This window comes from Prinia subflava, chromosome 16, assembly GCF_021018805.1.
Source record: "Prinia subflava isolate CZ2003 ecotype Zambia chromosome 16, Cam_Psub_1.2, whole genome shotgun sequence".
Lineage (NCBI taxonomy): Eukaryota > Metazoa > Chordata > Aves > Passeriformes > Cisticolidae > Prinia > Prinia subflava.
The window spans coordinates 2,853,100-2,876,645 of record NC_086262.1 but is presented as its reverse complement, the minus strand read 5'-3'; the positions used below and the strand labels follow the sequence as shown (position 1 = coordinate 2,876,645).

Genomic DNA, 23,546 nt, shown 5'->3' with positions numbered 1-23,546 from the left:
GCTGGGATCGGGGCCGCCCTGCTCGCTCCCTCGGCCACGCCCCACCATAGCCACGCCCCCCTTGGGGCGGAGCCTGGGCGACCGTAACGGCCCGCCCGGAGGGGGCGTGGCCTGTGTCTCCCGTGACGTCACCGTCCCGCGGGGTGCGCAGCAGGTGCGGGCGCGGCGCGAGCGGCGCAGGGCGCAGGTACCGGGGCTCCGTGAGGGGCTGGGGCCCGGCCGGGCTCGGCTCCGTGCGGGTGGAGGGAGCGGGGCCGGCCGATGGGGCAGGAGGATGAGGAGGAAGGCTCCCCGGGGTGTAGGGCCGGAGCCGTCCCGTCTCTGAGGGACCGCTCTGGGGACAACGCTCCGGAGGGCAGGAGGGGCCCAGTGAGCCCGGCCAGGCGCGTCCCCTCAGCCCGGGGGTCCCGCCCCGCCTGGCAGCGCCGGCCGTGCGGGTTTGGTCCGAAGGGTGCCCCGAGCAGGGCCAGGCTGGCGCGGCGGAGCGGGGCTGGGGCTGCCAGCGCTGCCCTGTCCGCGGGGAGCGCGGTGCTGCCCGCTGAGGCTGTGCGGGGACCGAGGGCGGGCGGTGGGTACGGGTGGTGCTGATGCTGAGGCTTGTTCAGTGTAGAGCAGGAGGTATGGCAGCGCTCCGAGTAACAATAATAGTGCTGCAGGGTGTGTTTAAAAGCCATTATGGTTGTCCTGGATTTATGTTTCTTCTTCCTTTAGCTGAGGACACCTCATTTGGATAATTAAATGTCACGGTGAAATAGGAGAACGGGGGAAGGAGAGTTATTTACCTCCTGTCCTCTGCCGCATGGGTCTGCCACCCCTTCTGATGGCAGTGGGCAGCTCCTTTCTGTCCAGGCTACTGCCAAGATCTGTCCCACTCATCCCCGGTTCGTGTTTAGCTTTATCTGAAAGGAAAAAAAGAGGTGCTTTTTGCTTTTGATGCCTGTACTACGAGACGTGTGTGAACAACCTGATTGTAAATAGGGTAAGTCTGGGTAAGGTAGTGAGTGTGGGTGAGTTATAATGACTGTGCTGAGCAGCTGCCTTCTCCTTGTGCTGTGTAAATACAGTGATAGGATACAAGGTGTGGGAAGTGCTGCTGTGCTAGCAGTGGGGTGTTTCTCATCAGTTGCTTAAATAATAAGTGACTCTTCCTAGAAATTTTTGAGGATGATAATAATAATATTACTATATCAGGTAGACTGAGGAGGAGGCTGAAAACACTGACTTTACAAATTTTTCTGATCGTATTTCAGTGCTTTTTGGGGACAGTCAGAGATTAATGTGCATGTTAGATAATAATCTACTGCGCAGAACAGTGGTTTTACCAAGCACAGGAACTTGTTCAGCACAAAGTCTGCTCCACTCTGCCCCTTATTCATGTGCTATAAAGGCCATCTTTGTTAAATACTGATTTGTCATTCCCCGAATGGTGTGAGAGCTGTAACTGATAATCTGCAGAGGCTGGTGGGTGTCCTTGCAGCAGAGGTCGAAGAGGAGTCTGTTCTGTGAAGGATTGGCTCTGGCATGGGTGGGGGCTGTGTGTGTGCTGAGCAGACCCTGCCAGGCCGTGCCCTGGTGTCAGAGCACAGAGCTCTGCCCTTCTGCTGCCCCGTGTCCCCCCAGGTCCATGTCATATTTAAAACTGGCAGTGGTTTGCTGCTCAGAAAACCAGAGGTGTTCAGTGAGTGTAAGCAGAGGTGTTCCTGCTCCCAGCATTGCACTGGGATGACGGAGAAGTACCTGGAGGGCTTTGTGTGCCATGAACAGAGGAGCTACCTGTTCTCAGGGTAGTTCTGTGCAGGATCAGATGAATATGTTACCTGATTTTTATTTTTTTTTTCTATGAGGGCAGAGCAAGCTTGTGTAACTCTGGATTTTCAAGAAACAGGTCTGCATTTCTCCTGTCCCGTTTGCGATCTCTCTGTGGCACGGCTGGAAGCTTATCTAGGGCCACTGAAAACTTCTCGTGGGAGCTGGAGCCTTGAATGAGCAGATTCACACACTCCCAGCCGCCAGTATTGATATTTTCTACTCTCTGGGTTGCGTATCCTGCCTTTCTCAACTTCCTGCTGCTGACCTCAAAGCCAGTGGTTCAATGAGCAGAAAACAGCCCCGTCATTTCTGGGAACAGGGAGAGATAGGAAGGAGCCCGAGTCATTCAAGCGCTCTGCCGGTGCTGCCAGGCCTGGCAGCCTGCCGGCGGCAGCTCGGCTCCCCGGGAGCCTCCGAGCCCGCTCAGCCCAGCGTGGCAGGGGCTGCCTTCCCCGGGATTCGGGGTGAAGGGCTTGGCCTCACCCCCCTGCTGAGGGACAGGCAAGGGCTGGGCTGCCCTCCCGGCTGTGTCCTGGGAGCTCTTCCCAGCTGGGATCCCCCTGTGGAAGTGCCATCACCGCGCTGTCCTGGGAGGGAGCAGTGCTGTGCCGGAGTGTCTGCTCACAGCTGGCTTTGGGGAATGGACCTCCTTGGAAGCATCTGCTCTGCTGTATTCCTTATTCCAGGCACCACCTCTGCTGAACGAAAGCTGCTGTTTCTGTCACTTGAATATCAGAGAGAGAGGTTTCCACACGAGGCTGATAATGTATTCTTGGGGTATTATTTGGTCTGACCAGCTGTTGAGGGTAGTCCGATGATATGTGGAGGGTTTTGAGCCCCTGACAGGGTAAGGCAAAGGCTTTCTTGGTTTGGTGACCACTGGGAGGGTCTGGGAGTGGCCGTGACAAGCAGACAATAAAGAGGATTCTTGCATATGCCCTACAGGCAAAGTGAAGCATCATGTTAGAGCCACGTGAAAGATATGGAAAAGCAGAAAAAGTGAGAAAACATGGAGACGGCGGAGAAATCTCAGTCTCATTCCATTTTCCAGCCTATCGTGGAAATCTCTTTCTGAGTAATGAGATCTCAGCTATAGAAAATGCCTGTATTTCTGTCTGCACACAGCAACATAACCATGCCTTGGGAGCTCTGTGCTGCTGCCAGTGCTCTGCTCTGCTTGAGGTGCTAGAAAATCATCATGTGCTCTGGGAAGTATCTTCCACTTAATCCATCAGTGTTTCAGAGCTGGGGAAGTTATCCTAAAAGATTGCTGCTGTTCCAAGGCTGGAATGCTGCCAGAACACCATCTGAATGACATACAAATGTATTATCTGTGCTTGTTAATTTTCTTACCAGTCATACTGTTTGTTTCACGTTCTCTTCTCAGTTAGACCAACAAAGCTTTAAATGTTATTTGCAGGTCTAGTTTTACCTGACAATCAGGTGTTTTCATTGAGTTTTTTGTTGTTTTGGTATTTGTTGCACCTTAAAACAGTCAGTACACCACTTTAACAGCAGACTGTAGTCATGTGTTTCTGGAATTATCTAAGGCAACACATTATACAAAGATTTGAACAAGAACAGTGCATGCAAAAGCATTCAAAACCTGAAATCAAGACGTTGATGCTTCTCTCTGAAATTATTTCTGTGTAAAGGACTTTGCTTTTTGGTGTGTTTTGCCACAGGCACTGCTGTACCTGGGCAGAGCCTCGCCTGGTGTGTCAGCAACAGGTACCATGGCTGACACCACCTGAGGGGTTCTGAAGTGATGCATTCCCTTTTTGTAATTGTTAGTTCCTGGTGTTAAAGTATATTTCATCTAAAGGTGTTCTAAAACCTTTCATCAGAAGTCTGAAAAACTGGACAATTTTCCTCCATAAGGCTGCAGTCATGTAATAACAGTAGCAGGGCATTAGATTTGATTTTTTTTTCCCCACTAATGCTTTTATTGTAGGAATGACGTCAGCTTCATCGTTTCCTTCTGCCAGAACATATGGGTAGACAGTGGGCAGGCAGTAAGAGATGGGTAGTGTTTCTGATTGGTAACAATTGATGAGACATTGAAATTTGTGTGAAGAAGGAGAATCCTGGTGTGCAATCCTGTGTGGGTGTGAGGATGCATTGGTAAGAGTTCTGTGGAGCTCTGTGACTGTGAAGCTCCACGAGGGATGTTGCCTCTGAGGCAAAAACTGTCAGCATGAAGCCCTTAAGAGCTGATCAAGGAGAGCTGGTTTCTGAAACCAGAATCACCTGGAAATGTGCACATCTGCTATGCTTTTGCCAAGAATGCAGGGCAGACAGTGGGACAGTTTGTAGAGATGCCAGTGTCAGCCTCAAACATCAGTTGCACTTTCCCTTTTCACACATGGGCAGATTTCAGATCTCTGGAGACTTGGAGGATAGCAGGAGGAGGGAATACCTGGCTCAGGAAGGTTAAATGCTTGTTCATCCAAACACTCAGGGCACAGAGCTGCCTGATCTGGTGGCTTCAGCCATGTGAGTAGCAGCAGTTGTTTTGTGCAGGAGATGCCTGGCAACCACTCCACTAAACATGAGTGAATGCCCCTCGTCCCTGGGACTGTGAGTGTCCTGAGTCCAGGACACCTCTTAAGGAAATGGGCTTGAATGGAGGAGTGAGTTTTAGCTTTCCCTTTTACAGCACAGAGCTGGCCTTTGTGCTTTTGCCTACATCTGCATTTTGGAAATTAAAGTAGTTTCAAACAGCTTTTGTCAGAAAAGGTGGGGACAGCTCTTGTTCCCCCTCAGCTATTACTCTAGACTGATGGATCTACCTGGTGAAGTGGGAGGGAAAACCAGGGAGGAAGCTTTTCCTGGAAGCAAACTGAGCAAGAATGGAATCTTTACAATTTATCCTTAACATACCTTTCATACAATCACTAAATGGAGCTGACAAATAATCTGGTAAGAGGGAAACACAGAGCCAGTGCAATTTAAAAGCCACTTGTGCTCTTTTTCATTTGGATACTGCTCATATGAAATGTAATTTAAATGCTAGGCTGGTTGCCAGGAGCTGGATTGTTGATGTTAAATGTACTTTCCATTAGAGCTCTGTATTGGAAAACTGCTTCCTAGCGCTGCAGGCATTGGAAGGGGTGGGTTACATCAGGGTGCCCCAGTTGTCCTTCTCAGGGTCTGGCCTCTCACCGTGCTCTCCATCTTCATCTCTGCAAAGACCAGCTGAATCAATACCTGCCATACCCAGAACGTGATTCCCCTGACTGCAGCAGCACGAGGTGCAGTGCTTGTTCTGCTGTCCTAAAAACAAGCAACTTCTCGCCTTTAAATTCCAGAAATCTGCTGATTACTTTTGGGTCGTTGTGGGGTTTTTTTTCCTGTGTTCCAGACTGCTGATTTTCTTTGGTTTGTTTGTTTAATTTACTAATCCCCCGTTTGTTTCAATAGGGCTGTTTCTTTCTTGCACTGTTCCCTATGCAAGACGTTTCACCCTGTTTCAGCATCCTGGTTAGATTATCCTCTCACCCCACATGCACAGTTCTTTATTTAATGGATTTACTGGCACTGGAAGTTGCATTTGAAGGGTCTGACTTGCAGGCAGCTGTCCATGGGGATTGGTATTTCTTTGCAGGTGGATTAGTAGCTGTGAACACCTACTGTGTAAAATGCAGATGGTTTAATGTGTGCTCTCCTCAGTTTTCCCAAGGTAACAAGGGCCAACAGGTAGAAGCAGATTCCTACTGCTCTCATTTGGGCAATAATTATGGTGGCCATATTTAGTCTGACCTCAAGAGATGTTTGGGAGCACCAGCCTTGTACGTGGCCTTTTCGAGGAGGAATAAGGGTGAAACTGGGTCATCTTGGCAGGCTCTGAAGGGTCTTTGTTTGGGCACCCCTTGTGCTGACAGAAGAGTGTTCTTCCATCGTGCTTTCCCTTATCCTCTTCATTCCTGGTTGTTTTCATGCATCATGTTACCTTCTGACCAGAAGCACTCCGTGTCCAGGCCCCCAGGCTGTGCCATAGGGCTGCACTTGTGGAGTGACGCAGCCAACAGCCATCTAAATTCAGCTTCCTGTTCCTTTTTTCCTAGTTTTGAAGGTGGCAACTTGTGGAGGGTGAGACTTTCCCAGGTTGAAACTGAGGCTGTTTGCAGAGACTCATGGAAGAGACTGTGTGTTATCACTTGGTGAGCAGTGTGTGAGCTGTGCAGTGACAGGAGCTCTGCAAGAGCTATTCCCACTTGGAAGGATCCTGCAATTACATACAGTGCAACTTGAGCTGTTTTTAGCTTGATGGATGGCAAGAGCTGCCCTGGGAGTGGGCTGGGAAAGGGGTGGGAAGCAGGAATCAGCTGTGGCACTGTGCAGAGTCTGCCTGCTTCCTCCTAGACAGATTGTGACACTAAAAGGCACAGTGATGGCTGGAAAGAATAATCAAGGAATGTTCCAGGCTGTGTTGAAGCAGCTCAGGAGAGCTGCCTGAAGAAAGAAAAAGATAATAAATTCATGAGTGTGCTGGAAGAGGAGGATCAGGAGCAGTGACTGACTAGTTCTGTTGCAGCTGCCTTGGTTTGCTGGCCTTGTACAAGGCAGTAAGTGTGAAGCAATCAAAAGTTTTTTCAAAGCCTAGTGGTGAAATTTGTTTCTCTAAGGATTGGTTGCCAAAATGAACAAGCTAAATATATATGTATGTGTGTGTAGTGAATGCAAAGCATTGTAGTTCTGTGCTTCCACCTTTTGCTAAGCCTTAGCCAGAGCCAGGTCACAGCTGATATTCTCCCATAGGATGGTGGTTCTTGCCTCTGTGTGTACATGCAAATCTGGTGTCATGTGCATTTTCTTTACAACACTGTACTGAAGTGACTTCTGGTTTGCAGACCTTTTGAGCAATGGTGCAGCCTTCTGGGGTATGATTAGCAGCTTGTTTAAAATGAAACCCTGCTGTTGGGGTAGGGGAAATAATGTTTACTCAGCAGTATGGAACAAAGGAGTTTGAACATAACTTAAGGAAACAATGATGTACTAATGAACTTGACCCTTAGCAAAAGTACTGATGCATGGGGAGGAAGAATAGGAACTTTGCCATTCTCTTCAGATGGATTAGCAATTTCTCTGTTGGCAAATGTTTAGTGACAGTCAAGGAAATCTCTTTGTTTGCAGGGAAATCTCTTTGTGAGGCTGTGCAGGGACCATTGAGCTCTGTAGTGGCTCTTCCTGCTGGACCTCCTGCAGCACCATGGAAAACAAAGGGCTTTTCTGATGGTTTACTTCTTTCTTTTGAGCTTTGCCTCTGAGAGATGGTAGCTGGGAAAGCCACAGGTACAGTTCTGATGCAACCTCCCAGGGGTTGGTCTTGGTTTCAGTTCACACAGAGTTACTGGTTAGGGTGACAACCCGCAGCACAGCTTGGTGACACCTTTGACTAAGAGCTCAGATATGTCTCTGAAAAGTATCTGCTTCATGATTCAAAGCCCTGCCATGCAAACACAGACCCATGTGAGTAACTAGGGCTAGGAAGCGTGTGAAATCATGTACGGGGTCATGAGGCTGAAGGAGATCTCAGTGTTGTCACAAAGCTCAAAAAGGGCAAGTAGGGATGTGTGTACGTGTAGCAATGACTGGAAGTGAAACTGGGGGACAAGGAAAGATTCTTTCTGGGAACTTAGGTTCCACAAGTACCACTGGGGTTTGTGGAATGCCTTGATGAATTCTTCAGGGGTTTCCTGACTCATCACAGACAAACCCCCAGTGGCTGCTGAAAGTGTTCATGCTGGACACTCTCTTTATCTCTTGCCTAATCTCAGTTATGTTACTTTACCCTCAATTGTGGAATATACTCTCCTTAATATGCTCTCCATATTCTCCTCTATTCTGATGTTCTGCTGTCTCAGGCATCTGTACAGCTGTCAGTAGGCTCTGGCCAGTTTTCCCCTCAGTACTCTCCCATATCAGCAGATGGAATCTCAGTTACTGCCTCCACTCCAAACCTGTCTTCTCTTCAAAAACTGTTTTGACGCGGCTAACACGGAGCTGGTAAACAAAGAGCACTGGTAGTTCCTTCTCGTTCCCTATGCTGCCACTTCCCTGTTTGCTCAAGCCACTGGCTTTTTAACTCCTCACCATTTCACAGACATTTCTGCAGAGCTGCAGATGTGTAGGTTTTTTGTTCATCCCCATTGATGATTGCTTTTAACCAGGCTCTCTTCTTACCACACTCTTTCAAGGGTTTTTGAGCTTTGCCAGGTACACTGTTCCCCAGCTCAGGCCTTCCTGCAGAGGTGCTTTGTTACCCTGGCTCCAAGGGGATTCTGGCATGTTCCCATGCTGGGTGCTTGCACTGAGGCCAGGCAGGCTCCCTGCTTGGCTACCAAAGGGAGTGAATGGCCAGTCCTGATGGAGAAGGGTGGCCCCCAGTCCCAACACGAGTCCCCATGGTAGAGGGGCAGTGGGATGGCTGAGTTTATCTGCTGGCTGAATTTGAGCTCACAGTCAGCTGAAGAATCACAGCATCTGTTAAACCTTGCTTCAGCAGTAAAATATCAAGGATATTGAATGTAGAGAAATGAATTGCTGTGTATGAAGGGACAGAAGGGAAGACTGACCTTCCCTGGAAGGGGTGGGCTGAGTTGATCATCCTCTTGGGCAGAAGGACTTAGAAAAACTGAAGTAATCCAGGTGAGTCTGCTGGAGCTGGACACTGCTCATCAAAGCAAGCTAAGCCCAGGGGGGTTCTTAAGGTTTATGAACAAAACATGATCTGTTGTTTGCTGCTTTTGGATGCCTTGTGTGTGTGTATATATAAAAACACATATATTTGTACCTAGGGTGTGAAATTACACCCTTGAAAAGAGAAAGAGGACATGGCTGGAAAGGTTGTCCCCTGCCCAAGGAGCAGACAGTGGGCTGGGGCTCTTTGATCTGGAACAGGGCATTCCACGGGCCATCTCCTGGCTTTGGTGCATCCCCACATCCAGGAGGGTCACCTCCTGCAGTCACCCTGATGGGGCAGGAGGCAGTTCTCCACAGGGCAGGCAGCAGTGCCCTGGATCCCCTCATGCCAGGAGCAGGCACAGCTGCTGCACTTTGGGTCAGGGAGGCTGAGCAAACCAGGAGCTTCACAGGGGTGCCTGGGCCATGTCTGGGCACCAAATAGTTACTCTGCCACATGCAGTGGTCTGTGGGTATACACAGACACACTCACTCTGGCCTTGTTCTTCCCTGGAAACTTGCTTTTGGATGTTATTTTGGGACGATTTTCTGGGTTAGATGAGCATTAGTGGCCTGGTATGTCCCAGTTCTCTAATTGACTGTATTGAAGTGAGTTGTAGGGCTTGCTGCCTGCCTTTCCCTGCCTCCCTGAAGGAAAAATTTCCTTGCTGGGGATTTGGTAGGGGCGTTGCATTGCAGTGCAGAAGTTAAAGAGTCTTGAGTTAAGTGTATGTGGTGCTTGTCAGTTTTAAAATGAGCAGTTAAGTGGTCTGGCTGGCCTGGCAGTGGGAAAAAAAAAACAAACCATAAATAAAATTCCTGTAATCGCTGGCATTGGTTAAGCAGTTAAAATTCTTGACAAAGCCATTAAAAGACATCATCTGCAGAGTACAGCACTGCCTTAGCAGTTAGCTGGGACAACTTCTTTGTGAGGGGAAGAGGAGGGACAGACACTGATCTCTCTGGTGGGCAATGACAGGACCCAGGGAATGGCTGGAGCTGTGACAGGGCAGGGTTAGGCTGGATATCAGGAGAAGGTTCTTCCCCCAGAAGGTGCTGGGGGACACTGCCCAGGTTCCCCAGGGAATGGGCGCAGCCCCAAGGCTGCCAGAGCTCCAGGAGCGTTTTGGCACTCTCCCACACAGGGTGGGAGTGTTGGGGTGTCTGTGCAGAGCCAGGGATTGAACTGGGTGATCCTTGTCCAACTCAGCATGTTTGTGATTCTGTGGCTGTGCCTGGCACACCAAGACGAGCGCTAGGATGAATTCAGGTGAGTGACAGCTGCAGCCTGTGAGCCTCAAGGGCTTCCCGGGGTCCTGCTGGGCAGGATCGCAGCCCTGTGTCCTTGGAGCAGCCCCTGGATCCCAGGCGTGGCCGGGCTGTGTGCGTGGCAGAGCCCCGCGGTGCCCCTTGGCATCACCGTGCCGGCGCCCTTCGGGCAGCAGCGACGTGTAAACGAGAGAGAGCCGTGGGATCCGTGCTCGGGGAGGCGGTCAGACAGCGGGCTGTAAACAAGCAGCTCGCTCCGCACTGCCGGGGACTGCAGCTAAACATAGCCCGGGGCCGCGCCCGCCTGCCCTCTGCCCCGCGCTGGCGCTGCGCTCCGCCAGCAGCGCGAAGGGGAAATGCTGGGGCTGGATGTGCCCATGGTTTCTGCTGCCCGCCCCCGAGGGTGGGAACGCACAGCCCGCCTTCGTGCCCATCCCAGTGCCACCCGAAGGGGATCCTGCTGCCAGCCTGTCCCACTGCCAGCCAGCAGCAGCGAGCCCGGCCGAGGCAAATTAGGCTCCTGGTATTTCTCCCTGTGGCGTGTAGGAGGAGATGTGTAGCAAAGGGGAACTGGTGAGCTGTCTGCACCCTGTAATAGGGGAAGGAAATAGCAGGGTACAGCTGCTTCAGGTAGGAGGGTTCCTGAATATGTAGGATATTAGCATACACTTCTGTTTCTCAGACAGGGAGAAGCTCCAGAAGCCTAATGTAAGAAATGGTTTGCTTAGTCATGCTGCTTAGAGATTCATTAAAGTTGCAGTATTGTGACAGTCTTGTCTTCCGATGGCTGTGCCATGAGTAATACATGACATGGGTTTTATGAGCATCAACTCTCTGAGAGGTCTTTAATGTTGCTTTTTGAATGAGGCTGAGCCCAAGGCCCTAATTCCTTGTGGCTGCTTAATGGTTCAGTTGTGGGTGACTGGAAGCCTACACAACGTGCTGGGTTACAGTGTCATCAGGAAATTGTTCAGATACAGCCTTGCTCCAAAGTGCTGGTCTGGAGGCTTCAACAATTAGCAGAAGTGTAGTGGACATTTGTGTTCACTCCTCCTCCTGTCAAAGCTATCACATATGCCTGGAATAGGCTGCATTTTTCCATTGTTTTCCTTTCTGATATTGACAGAAACATGAAGTAATCATTTCTAAATCTCTTCTAAAAACGTTTTAACTGTGAGTGGAAGCAGAGGATTTTGCTTTGCTGCTGCAAGACTTAGGTCTTAGGGTGAATAGCTAATGCATGACTGGAAAGCAGCATGTTACTCCTGCTCAGCTAAACTTGTGTCAGAGAAATCAACTCCATCCCTGCCCCTGTGACAGGGTTAAAAAATAAAGTCTGTTTCTCACACAACGTAGGGCCCTCTGGAGTGCAGTGTGAAATGGAACTCGTGTGGTCACGGATGAGCAGACAAAACCAAACCATTGTCCTGTTTGTTTCCCTCTTTTGCAGGCCAGACTCCGCATCCCACATGAGCTACGATAATCCTCCGCCGTACCCCGGCCCGGGCCCCACCGCCCCGTACCCGCCGTATGCGCAGCAGCCGGGGGCGCCCCCCGGGCCCTACCCCGGCTACCCCCCCGGGCCCTACCAGCCGGGCCAGCCGGGCTACCAGGGCTACCCCCAGTACGGATGGCAGAACGCGCCGCCGCCGCCGGGACCCGTGTACGCCGACGGGCCCAAAAACACAGGTACGGCTGAGCTGCAGTGCCGTGCCAGGGACACTGCGGGGCCTCTCGGGAGCACGCTGACCTCCAAGTAAAGTGTTCACCAGCACCTGGCCCCAATGGCCCTGGAGGAGGTGGAGGCGTGTTTGAAGTGCTGATGTTGTTTACAGCTTGTTTTCGTGCTTTATTTTGCTATGTTGTCTCTCACAGTTCTGGCTCTGGTTGTTGGAGAATACTGCTGAGCATCCTTAGTGCTGATTCCTCAAGGGAATCCTTCTGCTGAGGTCGTTGCACGGGCTTTAGTTTGCCACAACTCTCATTCCACCTGTCTCCTGGTTGATAAGTCTCAGCCAAAGGCTGCACAGCTAAAGCTTATAATATTCAAATGCACAATTTGTTCTGAATTAATGGGCCTCAGTTTTCTTGAGCCCATCAGTATCTGTCCAAGTGATCTACTCATTCCTGGGCATTTTTGTTTTTCTGAAGTTACTATCATTCTGTGGAAAAACCCAGATTTCTGGGGAGGGGAGGGAGGATGGTGCACCTTCCCTCTGGCAGCTGGCTGGTCCATCTGTGTGCCACGTCCCCACAATATGGCACATTGCTATGCCCTGGCACCCACAGCTCTCTTGGGGCTTGCTGCAGGCTCAGGTTGTCAGAGCAGAGGCAGAGAAAATGATTAAAGGACCAGAGCTTCTCCTCCTTTGAGGAGAAGCTGAGAGAGGTTGGACTCTTCATTGGGTTTGAACAGTCTGGTGTGGGTCTGTCAGGAGGGCCCAAATTTAAGCAGTGAACAATTGGTGTGAGTGAATAAGAAACTGAATTGAGGGCAAATCATGAGTTCAACTTCCTCTGTAACAGAGTGAGAATCGTGCCTTTGAGGGAGGAGGAGGAGGCAGCATGGTAATGCTTCCCACCACTTCCACCGTGTGACTTAAAGTGTAATCAGGGTTTTCCCTGGGGTTTTGGGGGTGGCTAAGAGATGTTTCTTAGTACTGAGCAGAGGAAAACTCCATGTCTCCCATGCTGAACATCTTTGGTTGGAGCCAGTGTTGCTTTTTTGCCATGGCCACACAAAGGGATGTGCTGGCAGAGGCTGAGGGGAGACAGGGGCTGTGGCTTTGGACAGCCTGGCTTTGAGACAGCTCTGCTGCCTTGGAAGCCTGAAGGATCTCGTATCAAACTGGATCAGGGAACCAATGGCACTGAATGTCCTGTGCTTTGCTCATAAACCTGTGGACCACATAAAGAATAGGCTGGGAAATTGGAGGGGACAAGCAGTAAAGTCTTTGAGTGTCTTTCACTGAGAACCCAGGCTTGTTCTGCAGGAGGTTTGATTTTGTTCAGCCTAAGCTAACACAACTTCAGCTCTACAGAAGCAGTGCTCTAACCCATAAATCAAAAACCTTCTGGTAAGTCTTGTCCTTGAACTGCCTTCCTGCAGCTACAGGTGGTCTCTGAACCCACCTTGGGAGCCTCTAATCTGCTCTGCTTTTACAGAAGTAGATGTGAAAAAGTGATAGAATTACAGAATGGTTTGAGTTGGAAGGAACTTAAAGATTAGCGTGTCCCAACCACCTGCCATGGGCAGGGACATCTTCACTATCCCAGTTTGCTCCAAGCCCCATCCAGGCTGGCCTTGGACACTTTCAGAGATGGGGCAGCCACAGCTTCTCTGGACACCCTGTGCCAGAGCCTCAGCACCCTCACAGGGAAGAATTTCTTCCCAATATTCATCTAACCCTGCCTCCAAGTCCTCCTCAGGGCTGCTTTGCATCTGTTCTCCACCCAGCCTGTGTTTGTGCTTGGGATTGCCCCTACCCCAGTGCAGGAGCTTCTGCTTGGCCCAGCTGAACTTCACGAGGTTCACGTGCCCCCACCCCTTCAGCTTGTCCAGGTCCCTCTGGATGGAACACATTTATTTTAGACACATTTATTAATGTTTGCAAAGTGAGTCAGGGCTATAACTTTGCATTTGTCTGCAAAAGCTTTCTTTTTCTTCATTCTCTTTCTGTTAAATATCCCTTTCCCCCCCCTTGCTCCTTTTTGGCCAATCTGTCAAACTGGAACCTGATCTTTGTCCTCTGCCACTGTAAAAGAGCTTTCAAAGGGTCTTTGTGCAAGAACCCCAGGAGTGTCTAGTTTAGAGAGGCTGTCTCTTAAAAAGCTAATATTTTATAAATCTCTTACACTAGTGCTATGTATCTGTTGGTGTGGGTGAACTTCTAATATAAAAAATTGACATCTACATTTAATCAAGGCATTTCAGTCAGCCTAGCTGGTCTAGTGTGATTTCATGTGGCTTGTCAGTTCCTGTGGTGTTTCCAAACAATTATCTGGGAAGAGCTACTGTGTGGATGCTTTCCTTTCAGGGCGGATGTTTTGCTCTCCTACGTGACTTTGCTTAATCTAATGAATTAAGCTACTCCAAGTCGTGCATTAGTATCTCTGAACAAACCCGTGTCCACAGTGAAAACTAGGAAATTTGCTACTTTAAATTCTGTGCTTTATGTTATTTCACTGTGTGGGCAAACTACAAAGATCTTATGTTGTAGTTCATAGCCAAAATGCTAGTACTAATATGTGGAAGTAATTATGTATCATATTTTGGGTTTGAGTGAATCACACAGATGGAAATAATTACTGTTGAGCTCTCAGAATCTGATGGTAAAGCAGCTTTTTATGGTGATGGTGTTTTTTCATTTTAATTTGTAGCCTGTCAGGAGTAACAATGGACATAGCCTGTCCACCTGGCCCTTGGAGAAGTAAAAAAATCTCACCTGAAAAAACCACACCTCACTCTCTGCATTAAAGCTGCATCTGAGATGCAACAGGGAAGCAGCTTAAGCTGAGTGCTGCTAAGGGTAGGAAAGTGAAAGTTCTTGCTGTTCAGGGAGCAGTGACACTGCAACAAATAGGTGAGAAAGGGATGTCACCTTGCCAGGGAATAGGGGGCCAAACCTAAAGGCTTGTTGGAGGAAGCTGCAGTCCAGAACAGCTCTGAACAAGGGGAACATGTGTGTTCCCCCCTGCACTGTCTGTGCAGGATTAGCCAGCCACGAGGATGTCTGGGGTGCAGAAATCAGCTTGTGGTTATGTGTTAAGGCTTAGTGGTGGTGGCCATATGACTGCCATGTGGCCACCCCCGAGGGCACTGTGGGACACGGGGACTGCAGCTGATCCCAGTGTTCCAGAGGGGATGGAGCACAAGCTTGCACCCCCTCAGAGCCACCCCAGCTACCTCAGGGCATGAAAGGCCCATTTGTTTTTTCTCCACGTGGAGGAGCAGCAAGCTGGAGACCCACTGGTGGCTTGCTGAGGTGGCACAGAAGCGCTCATGGTTTTGTTTTTTGGATGGATTTTTCTTTTTTTAGGCTTGACCAGGTTACTGATACAAAAATCTCCAAAGAAACCCCACGTCTCACATCTTTCAAGGGCTGGCAGCTGACTTGGCTGTTGTTCATTAGACATAAACAACTCGCCCTTTGCCTTTAGAGGTGGTAATGTATCTGAGGGACATTATCTAAGGGTGTCTGATTCAGCTTCTAGCTCTGGCAGCTGACTGATCCCTGCCTGCAGTTTTCCTGCTGCAAAGGCTGAGGGCTGCCTCCATGTCTGTCCACACAAAGTCCCTGCAGGTGTGAGTCCCTGGAGCAGGGTGGATGTGCCACACAGTGCTCGGTGTGGCCAGAGGGAACCTGCCTGCACCAGGACAAAGCTGGGAAACACACAGCTGTAGGGAGCAGGTTCTTCTTTACAGCAGGGGCTTGCTTAGGAAGAAGAAAATACCTCCTTCTAGAAGATATCTTATTTCCCCACCAGTATTTTCATTATTTGTTATCAACTGGCATGAGGAACTTTCTTGTCTATGTAAATTAGAGGTGAAATGTAATGCAGCTGATAACAATATGCTTGAAAAAGAAGTGGAATGAGCCAAAGTACAAAGTGACACACTAATTTTAAAAGCAGAAGCTGATGCTAGCAATTTGACCAGTTTAATTCCTACCCTCCCTCCCTGTTGATACATGCCAACGTAATGCATGAGGCTATTCCATGCTGTGCCAAAGGGAACCAGGCTCTGTCAGCAGGCACTGAAGGCAAACAGAGCTCAGTATTGCGTCTGAGCCATTGTACACACAGGGTGGAAATCTGATTTCTGGAGGTTGATTACTTGCAGCAAAGCCGGCTGCGATAAGAGTAATAGTCACAGTGATGCTGTCTGCCTCCTGATGTTTGTCCAGCTGCAGAATAAACAGGTCACCTAGATACAGGCACTGCCTGCTGCTGCAGGGGTGGGTGGTTTTTCCTCTTTGCCTGTCTCTGTGTGGAAAGGAGGGGATCAGAATCATTCTGGTGAGGCTCTCCGGTACCTTTCAGTGGTTACCCCCTTGCTTCCCAAACCATGAGGAGCTGAGCCTTCCCCAGCAGGAGTTAAATTGGAGGACAGGCTTTCTCTCTGGCTGTTGACCCTTTCTAAGTAGCCTGTCAGAGCACTTAGCTCCTGTACCTTCAGGAGCTGCAACTCCAGATGCTGGAGTCCTGCCAAAAAAAAATAAATCTTACTTGGCAGTTGTTCTCTTATCTGCTTCTCATTCTTTAGTGTGCTTTAAACCCAGCATTCTCTCCTCCAGGACTGCTGTATCATCCCTCCCTCTGTCCCTGGCTGCACAAACAGCAGGGGCTGTTGGCTGGCAGACAGTGCAGTCCTGGGGCTGCTGTCTCACCTCACCTTCACTGCTTTTCACCCACAAGGAGGGAGTAATCTGATAAAAACCTGATGCAAAGAAAATTATTCCCAATTCAGGTCCAGCATCTGAAAACATTCTTCAGACAAACCGGTCTCAGGAGGCCAAGGCTGGCTGCAGTGTGGGCTGATTTTACCGAGGCTGCTGTTCCAGTCCCTGCCAGCTGGGCACCAGGCTGGCTGAGCAGCAAATTGTGCACGGCCTTTTCCCAGCACTGCGCAGGCTGTGGTACTTGACCCTGTGAGGCTGCACAAGGAGGATCTCACTGGGGCACATTCCTTTGCTGTAAACTGGGCTTTGTCCCTCCTCCTGTCAGTCATCCAGAACACGCTTGCAAAACCCTCGTAAGATGGAGTTTGTGCTGTGTAAATCCCTCCAAGCAAAGTCTTGGTTGACTCTAGGACTGATGCTGATTTTCAGTGTAAGCACTGGCACAGGCTGAGGACTGTGTTGTTCTTAGCCCTGCAGCTGACTAGATTAAAAACATCTTGCTTTAACAGTAAAGTAAGATTTTATTGATTTAAAAAAACTGTTAGAGGAAGTTCTCAAAATCTGTAGTGTTGGGGGATCTGTTGTAGTCTTACAAGGAGGCTGAAGGGCCTGAAGCTTGAATTATGATACATTTGAGTTGAGGGAAAGCTTTTTTCTTGTATGACATGTCTCCTGTACACTTTCTAACCTGTGTGCTGGGGTTTATGTGCTTTGGAGAGCTGGCTGATGCCTGTTGACATCCTGCCGAGACCTGAGTACTCTACAGAAGGTGTGCTGGCTCCTGTAAGGAATGTTTGTGCCTTCTAGAGAGGCTGAATCCTTCCTAGGCATATTGATACACCATAAATGCTGATTAGTATCACTGCCATTATCTCGAGGATCTCTTAATCCCATCCCTGTGTGTTCAGGTGAGGAAACAGTATCTTCTCCAGCCCTGAGTTCAGCTGCAAGAGAATCTTCTGAGCCCTAACGCGTGCCTGGCGCCCGGGCTGGTGTGTGAGAGGGGAGCAGCTTTGCCCAGTGCAGTGCTGGCTCTGGAAAGTGCTCTCTTGGCTCGCCTGCACAGTGATTTCCCCGAAATGTGTGGCCTGTTCAGCTTCCTGAAAGCTGAAACAGATCTCTAGGGTGAGTGTCAGAGCTGCTCAGGCTTACGGGAACAGAAAGGCAGGAATTTTCCGAACCTGCTGAACCCAGGCGTGCAGCCATGGGAGAGGGCAGGGCTGATACCTGTGTGAGTAGCTGTAGATCAGCTGTGGCTGCTTGAGCCCGGGCTGAGATCTGGGCTGGGTCAGCAGTGACTGCCTGGTGGCAGAGGGGATTTGCAGGTGGAACTGCCTGTCCTCTGTGGTATTTTCATTCCATGACTCTTGGTTTCTGCTCAGGTGGCTCTGGCAGTAGCCATTTGTGTTTGGAGCTGGGAGTTGTGAAACTTGTTCTGAGCATGTTGCAGCTTTGGAAGGTTTTTGCTTGGAAGTGGGCTTTGAATTTCCATCTGGCTCTGGTGTCTGTTTCAGGAGTGTACTGAGGTATTTCCTGAAATCTGAGTGTGGTGTCGGTAGAGACTGTGCACACAGTGAAAGCCTCTGGGCAGGAAGGAGTTGGGGGGCTGGGAAATAACAGGCCTGAAGCTGTTAGGCATGAACAAATACCCCCAGAGAGGAGAAAGAACAATTAAATGCCTTCCTTGCCAAGGGAGTTAGATCTGATCTGTGCCCACGCTGTGCCCAGCAGAGCCCTGCTGTTTGTGCAGAGAGCAGCCTTGGTGGCAGCTCATATGAAAGTCTAGTCCCTGTTCCCCCGTCCTGCAGTCTCTTCTTCTGCACTTGCTGCCTGTGAGGGGTTTATTTTGGGAGAAGTGGATGTCTGGGAGGTCACAGCCAGCTGGTCCTTCCTCCTGCAGCTCTGAGTCTGCAGAGCAGAGTGTGCACCTCCAAGAAGGGCTCAGGGACATTTCTTTTCCTGTTGCTGTCACTTCTCCATCCCTTGGATGCACTTGTGCTGTCTTACCCTTCTCTGGCCTCCATCCTGAACAGAAAAGCTTTCCAAGGACCTGGGTGAGAATGGTTTGAAGGTAAAAGCAGATGCACAGGCTGACCTGACTTAGCAACCTGCTGCAGACAGCACAGAACCATTCCAAGTGGTGGTGAGCAAGACTTCTTGCTCGCTGAGGAAGAGAAAACAAAGCTCTTGGTGCAGAAGTGGCTTGTGATAAAACCCACTTAACTGACAAGTGGGAAGAGGCTTATGGGTCCCTTCTCTGCTGTGCACTCCTGCCCAGATGAGACTCTGGTATTAAGTAATACTTCTGCTCTGACCAGCTGTTACCATGGCAAACAGCCATTCTGACACCACAGGAAGGATTTTGGGGCTGCAGAAGCAGTGATTGGTGAATTACTTACTGCTGCTTCCTCTCATGTGCCCCAGGCCTCGCCTCACAGCCAGGAGTGCAGGTGAGGGGTCTGTGCTGGCTAAAGGAGAGTGAACTTCAGGGGGATTTCAGCCCTCCCACCTTAACAGAGTGGAGGGTGCTGGGCTGTGCTCTCCACCTCCTGCTCCCCAGGCACTGAGCCTGCCCCTTGCTGGCTTCTCCTGCCTGGATGTCGTTCCTGTCATCCCAGAGATAGCCAGGCAAGGCCTGGCCCCTGTGGTGTGCAGCAGGACTCCTGGCACAGCTGCTGGAGCTCAGGGGCTCCCGGGCACTGCCACTACCCCCATCTGGGTAAGGTGGCACCTTGGCAGTGGTGTCTGTGTCTGGATGCTGGGAGAGGATGGACTGATTCTGGCATCTGTGCCCTTGGACTGCAATCCTTGTAGACCCAGGAAAGCACTGCAAGAAGGGGCATTGCAGTCTAAGGTCACAATTTTAGTTTATGCCAAACTGGGTGAAAAGTACAGCTCATTCCTTCCCCTCATAGGGCTAATGATTAACGTATCAATTAGGTATGAGAAGAAACAAAATGTATATGCTTAAGATAAAGTAGACTGTACATGAAATAAGAAGGTATTGTAGTATTTGTTTTAAAAACAAAGTGGGAGTTATTTGCACTGGTTTGTGCAGGCCACTGCTGTGTGATTACAGGGAGTGATAGCATTTTCAGGGTAAGCATGATTCATTGTGCTCTACACTCTTTTAAGGCTGATTAGGAGGTGGGAGGGTCTCGCAGTTTATACCTTCTCCCATCCTGTTTTAGAAAAAAAAAATGAAACCATCAAAACGGGAGCCTAGAACTGAGTGCTGTCTAGTGCCTCCAAGAGAAGTCACCCTTGTTTCTCTTCTTCTTGGGACCACCAGGCTTCTGTTTGTAGTGACAAGGACCCTTTGTGCCATAGGAGGTGGCCTTGGCCAACAGAGAGGCACAAAGCAGCTGATGAGGTCCCTGATAAGGCTCACCATAGAAAACTGGGTGGCTTTAGCTTGGAGGCACTCAGACACTGAGGAAAATCGCAAAAGCCACCATTCCCTTCATTGGGAGATTTTGGATTGGATTTTGTTGGCAAAGGTATCCCAGTAGAAAACCTGGTGTTTATCAGTGGAGTCCTGCTGCTTGCAGTCAGTTGGGAAGCTGTGGGGGAACTTGCCATCAGTGATGGGCTGTGCAGGACTCCCCAACTAAATGCTTTCAGGAGGTTTGGATGTGGTGTTGAGGGGTTGACACTGTGTTTGCACAGCACTGCTGCATGGGCTAGGAGGAGTGGCTGAAGCTGCACCAAGTGCTCTTGATGTCCCCTGTGTCGGGTGCTTGTGTCACTCTGGTAGTGCCCTGAAGCCAGCGGTCAGGTGTCCAAACTGAGCAGTTGGTGCAGGGTATCTCCAGGCTGGTGAGAGGCTGGGCTGGGAACACTTCATCCAGCCTGTCTCTGAGCTGGTTTGCAGCTTGTGTGCTGTGGTAGCTGTAGCTGAACAGCTGAGCACCCTTCAGCTGTGCTGCTCCTCTCCTGTCCTCTGCAGAGACACACCCAGATCAGAAAAGCTGTTTGGCATTAATGCTTATATCTGAGTTAAAATCTCTCTGGTAATTTGTGGGGTGACAGTGCCAAAGCTGCAACTCCTGAAGCATTGAAAGCTTCACAAACTGAGGAGGGGTGGCTGTCTCTCTTCAGAGCATTGCCTGGATGCTCTCTGAGTCTGAAAGTTTTCATTGTTGATGATGTGCACACTCAGACTGCAGAAGTGGTTGCTGGCAGAGGCAAAGCTGCCCTTGAGACTTGCTCTCCTTGGGGAGGAGCTCTGCAGTGGAAGGCAGCAACTTCTCAAATGTGTATTTCAGGTGTTGTCGTCAGGGCATTTCTTAAACTTGGAAGGTGAGTGGGTTTGTTAAAGTACCACAGCCGCCTGCCATGGGGGAAAACCACAGCTTTTTTCAGAGGGTTTCTGCAGAGAGGCGCTTTTGCCACAGCGTGCTGCTGGTTTAAATGGCTTCCAGCTTTTAGCAGAAGTGAGGCAGCAAACCTGAGCGTTGTTTCACTGTTTGTGTCAGAAAGGCTCACTCCAAACCCGTGCTGAGTCCTGGAAAGGCCTTGACATGGCTGCTGTCCCTTGCCCTGTCCCCAGCTGTGCCTGTCCTTCATCCAGCTCTGGGCAGCCCCTTCCAGCAGCAGCCGTAGCAGCAGTGCCGGAGGGCTGGCAGGGACAGGGACAGGAACAGGGGGGATGTCTTCGGACACTGTGACCACTTGTGCCGAGGGGCAGCGTCCAACACGAGTCAGCTGAGCAGCCACAGTGAGAGCGCCCAGCTTCCTCTGCACAGGCCCAAGCCTGGGAGAGCCATTTCGTTTAATATTTCAGCAAGTGTTTCATAACAGCATTTTGCACATGCCTTAGACATGCTTTGTCACCATGTCCCTGGCACTCAGCTGTAGCTTAAAACTTCTGATGGGTTAATCATAAATACTTCAGGCAAACCCTTTTTGCAGTCCTGGACAGCTGATTGTAACTGGCAAAGGGCAGCCTCCTTCTGCAGTGAGGAGCTGGGTGTCTCAGGGGCCCTCAGTTTGGGTATGGCAGTGCTCTGGCAGCAGCAATCCAGCTCCCCACAGCTTGAACGGCTGGTTGGAAGTCAGGGCTGTGTCAGGGCTCCAGCACAGGGATGTCACATCTTACACAGGGCTCTTGGAGCATTTGGTGTGTGTTTTGCCTCCCCTGACTGTAACAGAACCTTCTTAGAGCAAACAAACACAGCAAGGAGCTGTTTTTTTAGAGCTCCTGGATCCACCAGGAAAATGAAGCCAAGAGCAGGCCCCTGGCTCACCTGTCCATGGAGAGCAGGCAGTGGGCAGAGCTGCTGGCACGCTGCTGTGTGACACAAGGGCTCACAAGCCTCCGTGTTCTCTTTGCAAGTCTTCCAGGCATGGCTTTGAGTGCAGGTTTGGGGCTGAGGGGAGGAGGGAGGGGCCTGACCAAAGTCCTGTCTGCCGTGGGACTTACTCCCCTTGGGATGGGTCTGTGTGCACCCTTTCAGGGGGAGCAAAGAGGCAGCCAGGGTGCCAGGCTTGTGACTCATGGACCTTGTTCTGCACTCCCTGCAGGGGTGGCAGGGGCTGGCCCTGGCACAGCCCTGCCCTGGGCAGGGGCTCCTGCAGCCTCCCCCTGGCAGCAGCACAGGGAGCCGGGTTTGCATCAGGTCCTGCTCTGCTCCTGTGGGGAGGTGCCAGCCTGGGCTCTGCAGGAGCGGGCAGGGACAGCAGCTCCTGAGGGAGCAGAGTTTGTGGCACCTCTCCTGCTCCAGCACAGCCTGTCAGCACTGCCACCTCCTCCTGGGGCTGCAGGGAGAAGGGATCTCCATCCTGACATTCCCGGAACAAGGGCTGCAGGCACTGTGACTGAGTGGTCAGAGGGAAGGGGGGGACAGTGCTGTGGCTCCCCTGGAGCTGGGCTGTGCCTGTGCAGAGGATGCCTCTCCTCCTTTATTTCCCTTTGATGGTGTACCCAAGCACAGACATTTGAGGGGTACTGGGCTCCCTGTCTCTGCCTCACGTGGTGGTGTCAGGGTTTTGGCATCATGTAAGCTGGAGCACATCATCCTCCACCCATTGCTGTGCAGAGCTGAAGCAGTGTCTGGGGAATGGTTTCCCAGGCACAAAACAAGTCCAGGGGAGTGCCATGAGCTGTGTCCTGCCCAGGTTTCTGCCTGCCAGCACCGCATGTCCAGCTCTAGCTGCCTGCCTGGCAGGACTCCTGTGTGAGGGCACATTTCCCACACAGACCACAACAACCAGAGCCAAGAAAGCTGTCAGGAAGGACAATCACCTGCCTGATGCAGTTCTGGGTGCAACAGCCTGGGCTCAGCGAGGAGGACCCAGAGACAAACTGCTCCTCTGTCCTAAGAGGGACCCTAATGGGCTTCAGGAGCTGCACAAAGAGCAGCACACTGGCCTCAAGCAGGAGACCCTGCCTGGAGGGCTCCTCCCAAACCTGGGGCTGCCTCCTGTGTGCTGGAGCAGTTGGCAGTGAGCAGTGAATCCCAGCAGACTGCCAGGAGCCTCTGGGCAGAGGTGGTTTCTGTCCATGGGGTGATCCCTGGGGTGTTTGGGCACCTGCCCCATGGGCAGTGGGGTGTCACTGCCCTGCCACCTCCCAGCCTGTGCCTCGGGTGCTGAGCTGGGGGTCCCCTCACATGCAGGAGGGACACAGAGCTGGAGCAAGGACTGGTCCCCGCCCAGGACAGGTCCCTCTGTTGCCATCCTGGGGCAGGAGGCAGTTCTGTGTGTAGAGGGGCTGGAGCAGTGCTGGAGAACAGCTCCCCATTCAGGGGCTGGGCAGTGCCAGTCTCAGCGGGCGGGCTGCAGATGTGCTTGCAGCTGGGGAAGCTGGCCCCTCGTGGGAAGCTGGCCTGGGGAACCCCGCCTGGTTCTTGTGCCGTTCGGTGTGTGCTGTGCCTGCGGCCGGCGGGGTCGCTGCTGTGCCACTCACCGGCCCTCTGTGCCCGCAGTGTACGTCGTGGAGGAGCGGCGGAGGGACGACACGGGCGAGAGCGCCTGCCTGACGGCGTGCTGGACCGCGCTCTGCTGCTGCTGCCTCTGGGACATGCTCACCTGACGCCGCTGCCGCCCCGCCGCTCGCCGAGCGCTCTGCAGCCTCCCCACTCGTGTCCCGACTTCTTTCTGTTACTGTAATCAACGCTCTGCTTTGCACAGCCAAGAGTTCCCGTCTGTCCGTCCTAGCGCCTTGTCGGGGTGGGGGGGTGCACTCCTTTATTTTAGTAAAGGAAAAGAAAAAACCCTTTTTAACATTTCTAAGACTTTTGTTGTAACTTTGAAGAATGTGCTAATGGTCTATTTCAGCCAAAGGCATTCTGATGATATGTATATTTACCGGTTGAGATTTTCCTAGCCCTAGAGACAAAGACGTACGCAATAATTAAAGCCAACAGTTGATTTTCTTCA

At 51.1% G+C, this 23,546-nt stretch overlaps 1 protein-coding gene across 2 annotated transcripts; it reads left to right on the top strand.

Annotated features, from left to right (window-relative positions):
- The first annotated feature begins 42 nt into the window (after positions 1–42).
- CYSTM1 (cysteine rich transmembrane module containing 1) lies at positions 43–23,546 on the top strand. 2 transcript variants are annotated; one of them, XM_063413187.1, is made up of 3 exons: positions 43–187; positions 11,213–11,451; positions 23,093–23,546. In XM_063413187.1, the coding sequence occupies exons 2-3, from the start codon at positions 11,232–11,234 to the stop codon at positions 23,197–23,199; spliced, it is 327 nt and encodes a 108-aa protein (XP_063269257.1). In that variant the 5' UTR covers positions 43–187; positions 11,213–11,231; the 3' UTR covers positions 23,200–23,546. The 2 variants fall into 2 exon arrangements, with proteins under 2 accessions (XP_063269257.1, XP_063269258.1); XM_063413188.1 differs by having other exon boundaries at positions 84–183.

What these genes read in the sequence shown, in the direction of transcription:
- CYSTM1 (XM_063413187.1), top strand. Translation starts at nt 11,232, where the DNA reads ATGAGCTACGATAATCCTCCGCCGTACCCCGGCCCGGGCCCCACCGCC. An exon ending in CGACGGGCCCAAAAACACAG is followed by an intron (nt 11,452 to 23,092) that starts GTACGGCTGAGC and finishes CTGTGCCCGCAG; the next exon opens with TGTACGTCGTGGAGGAGCGG.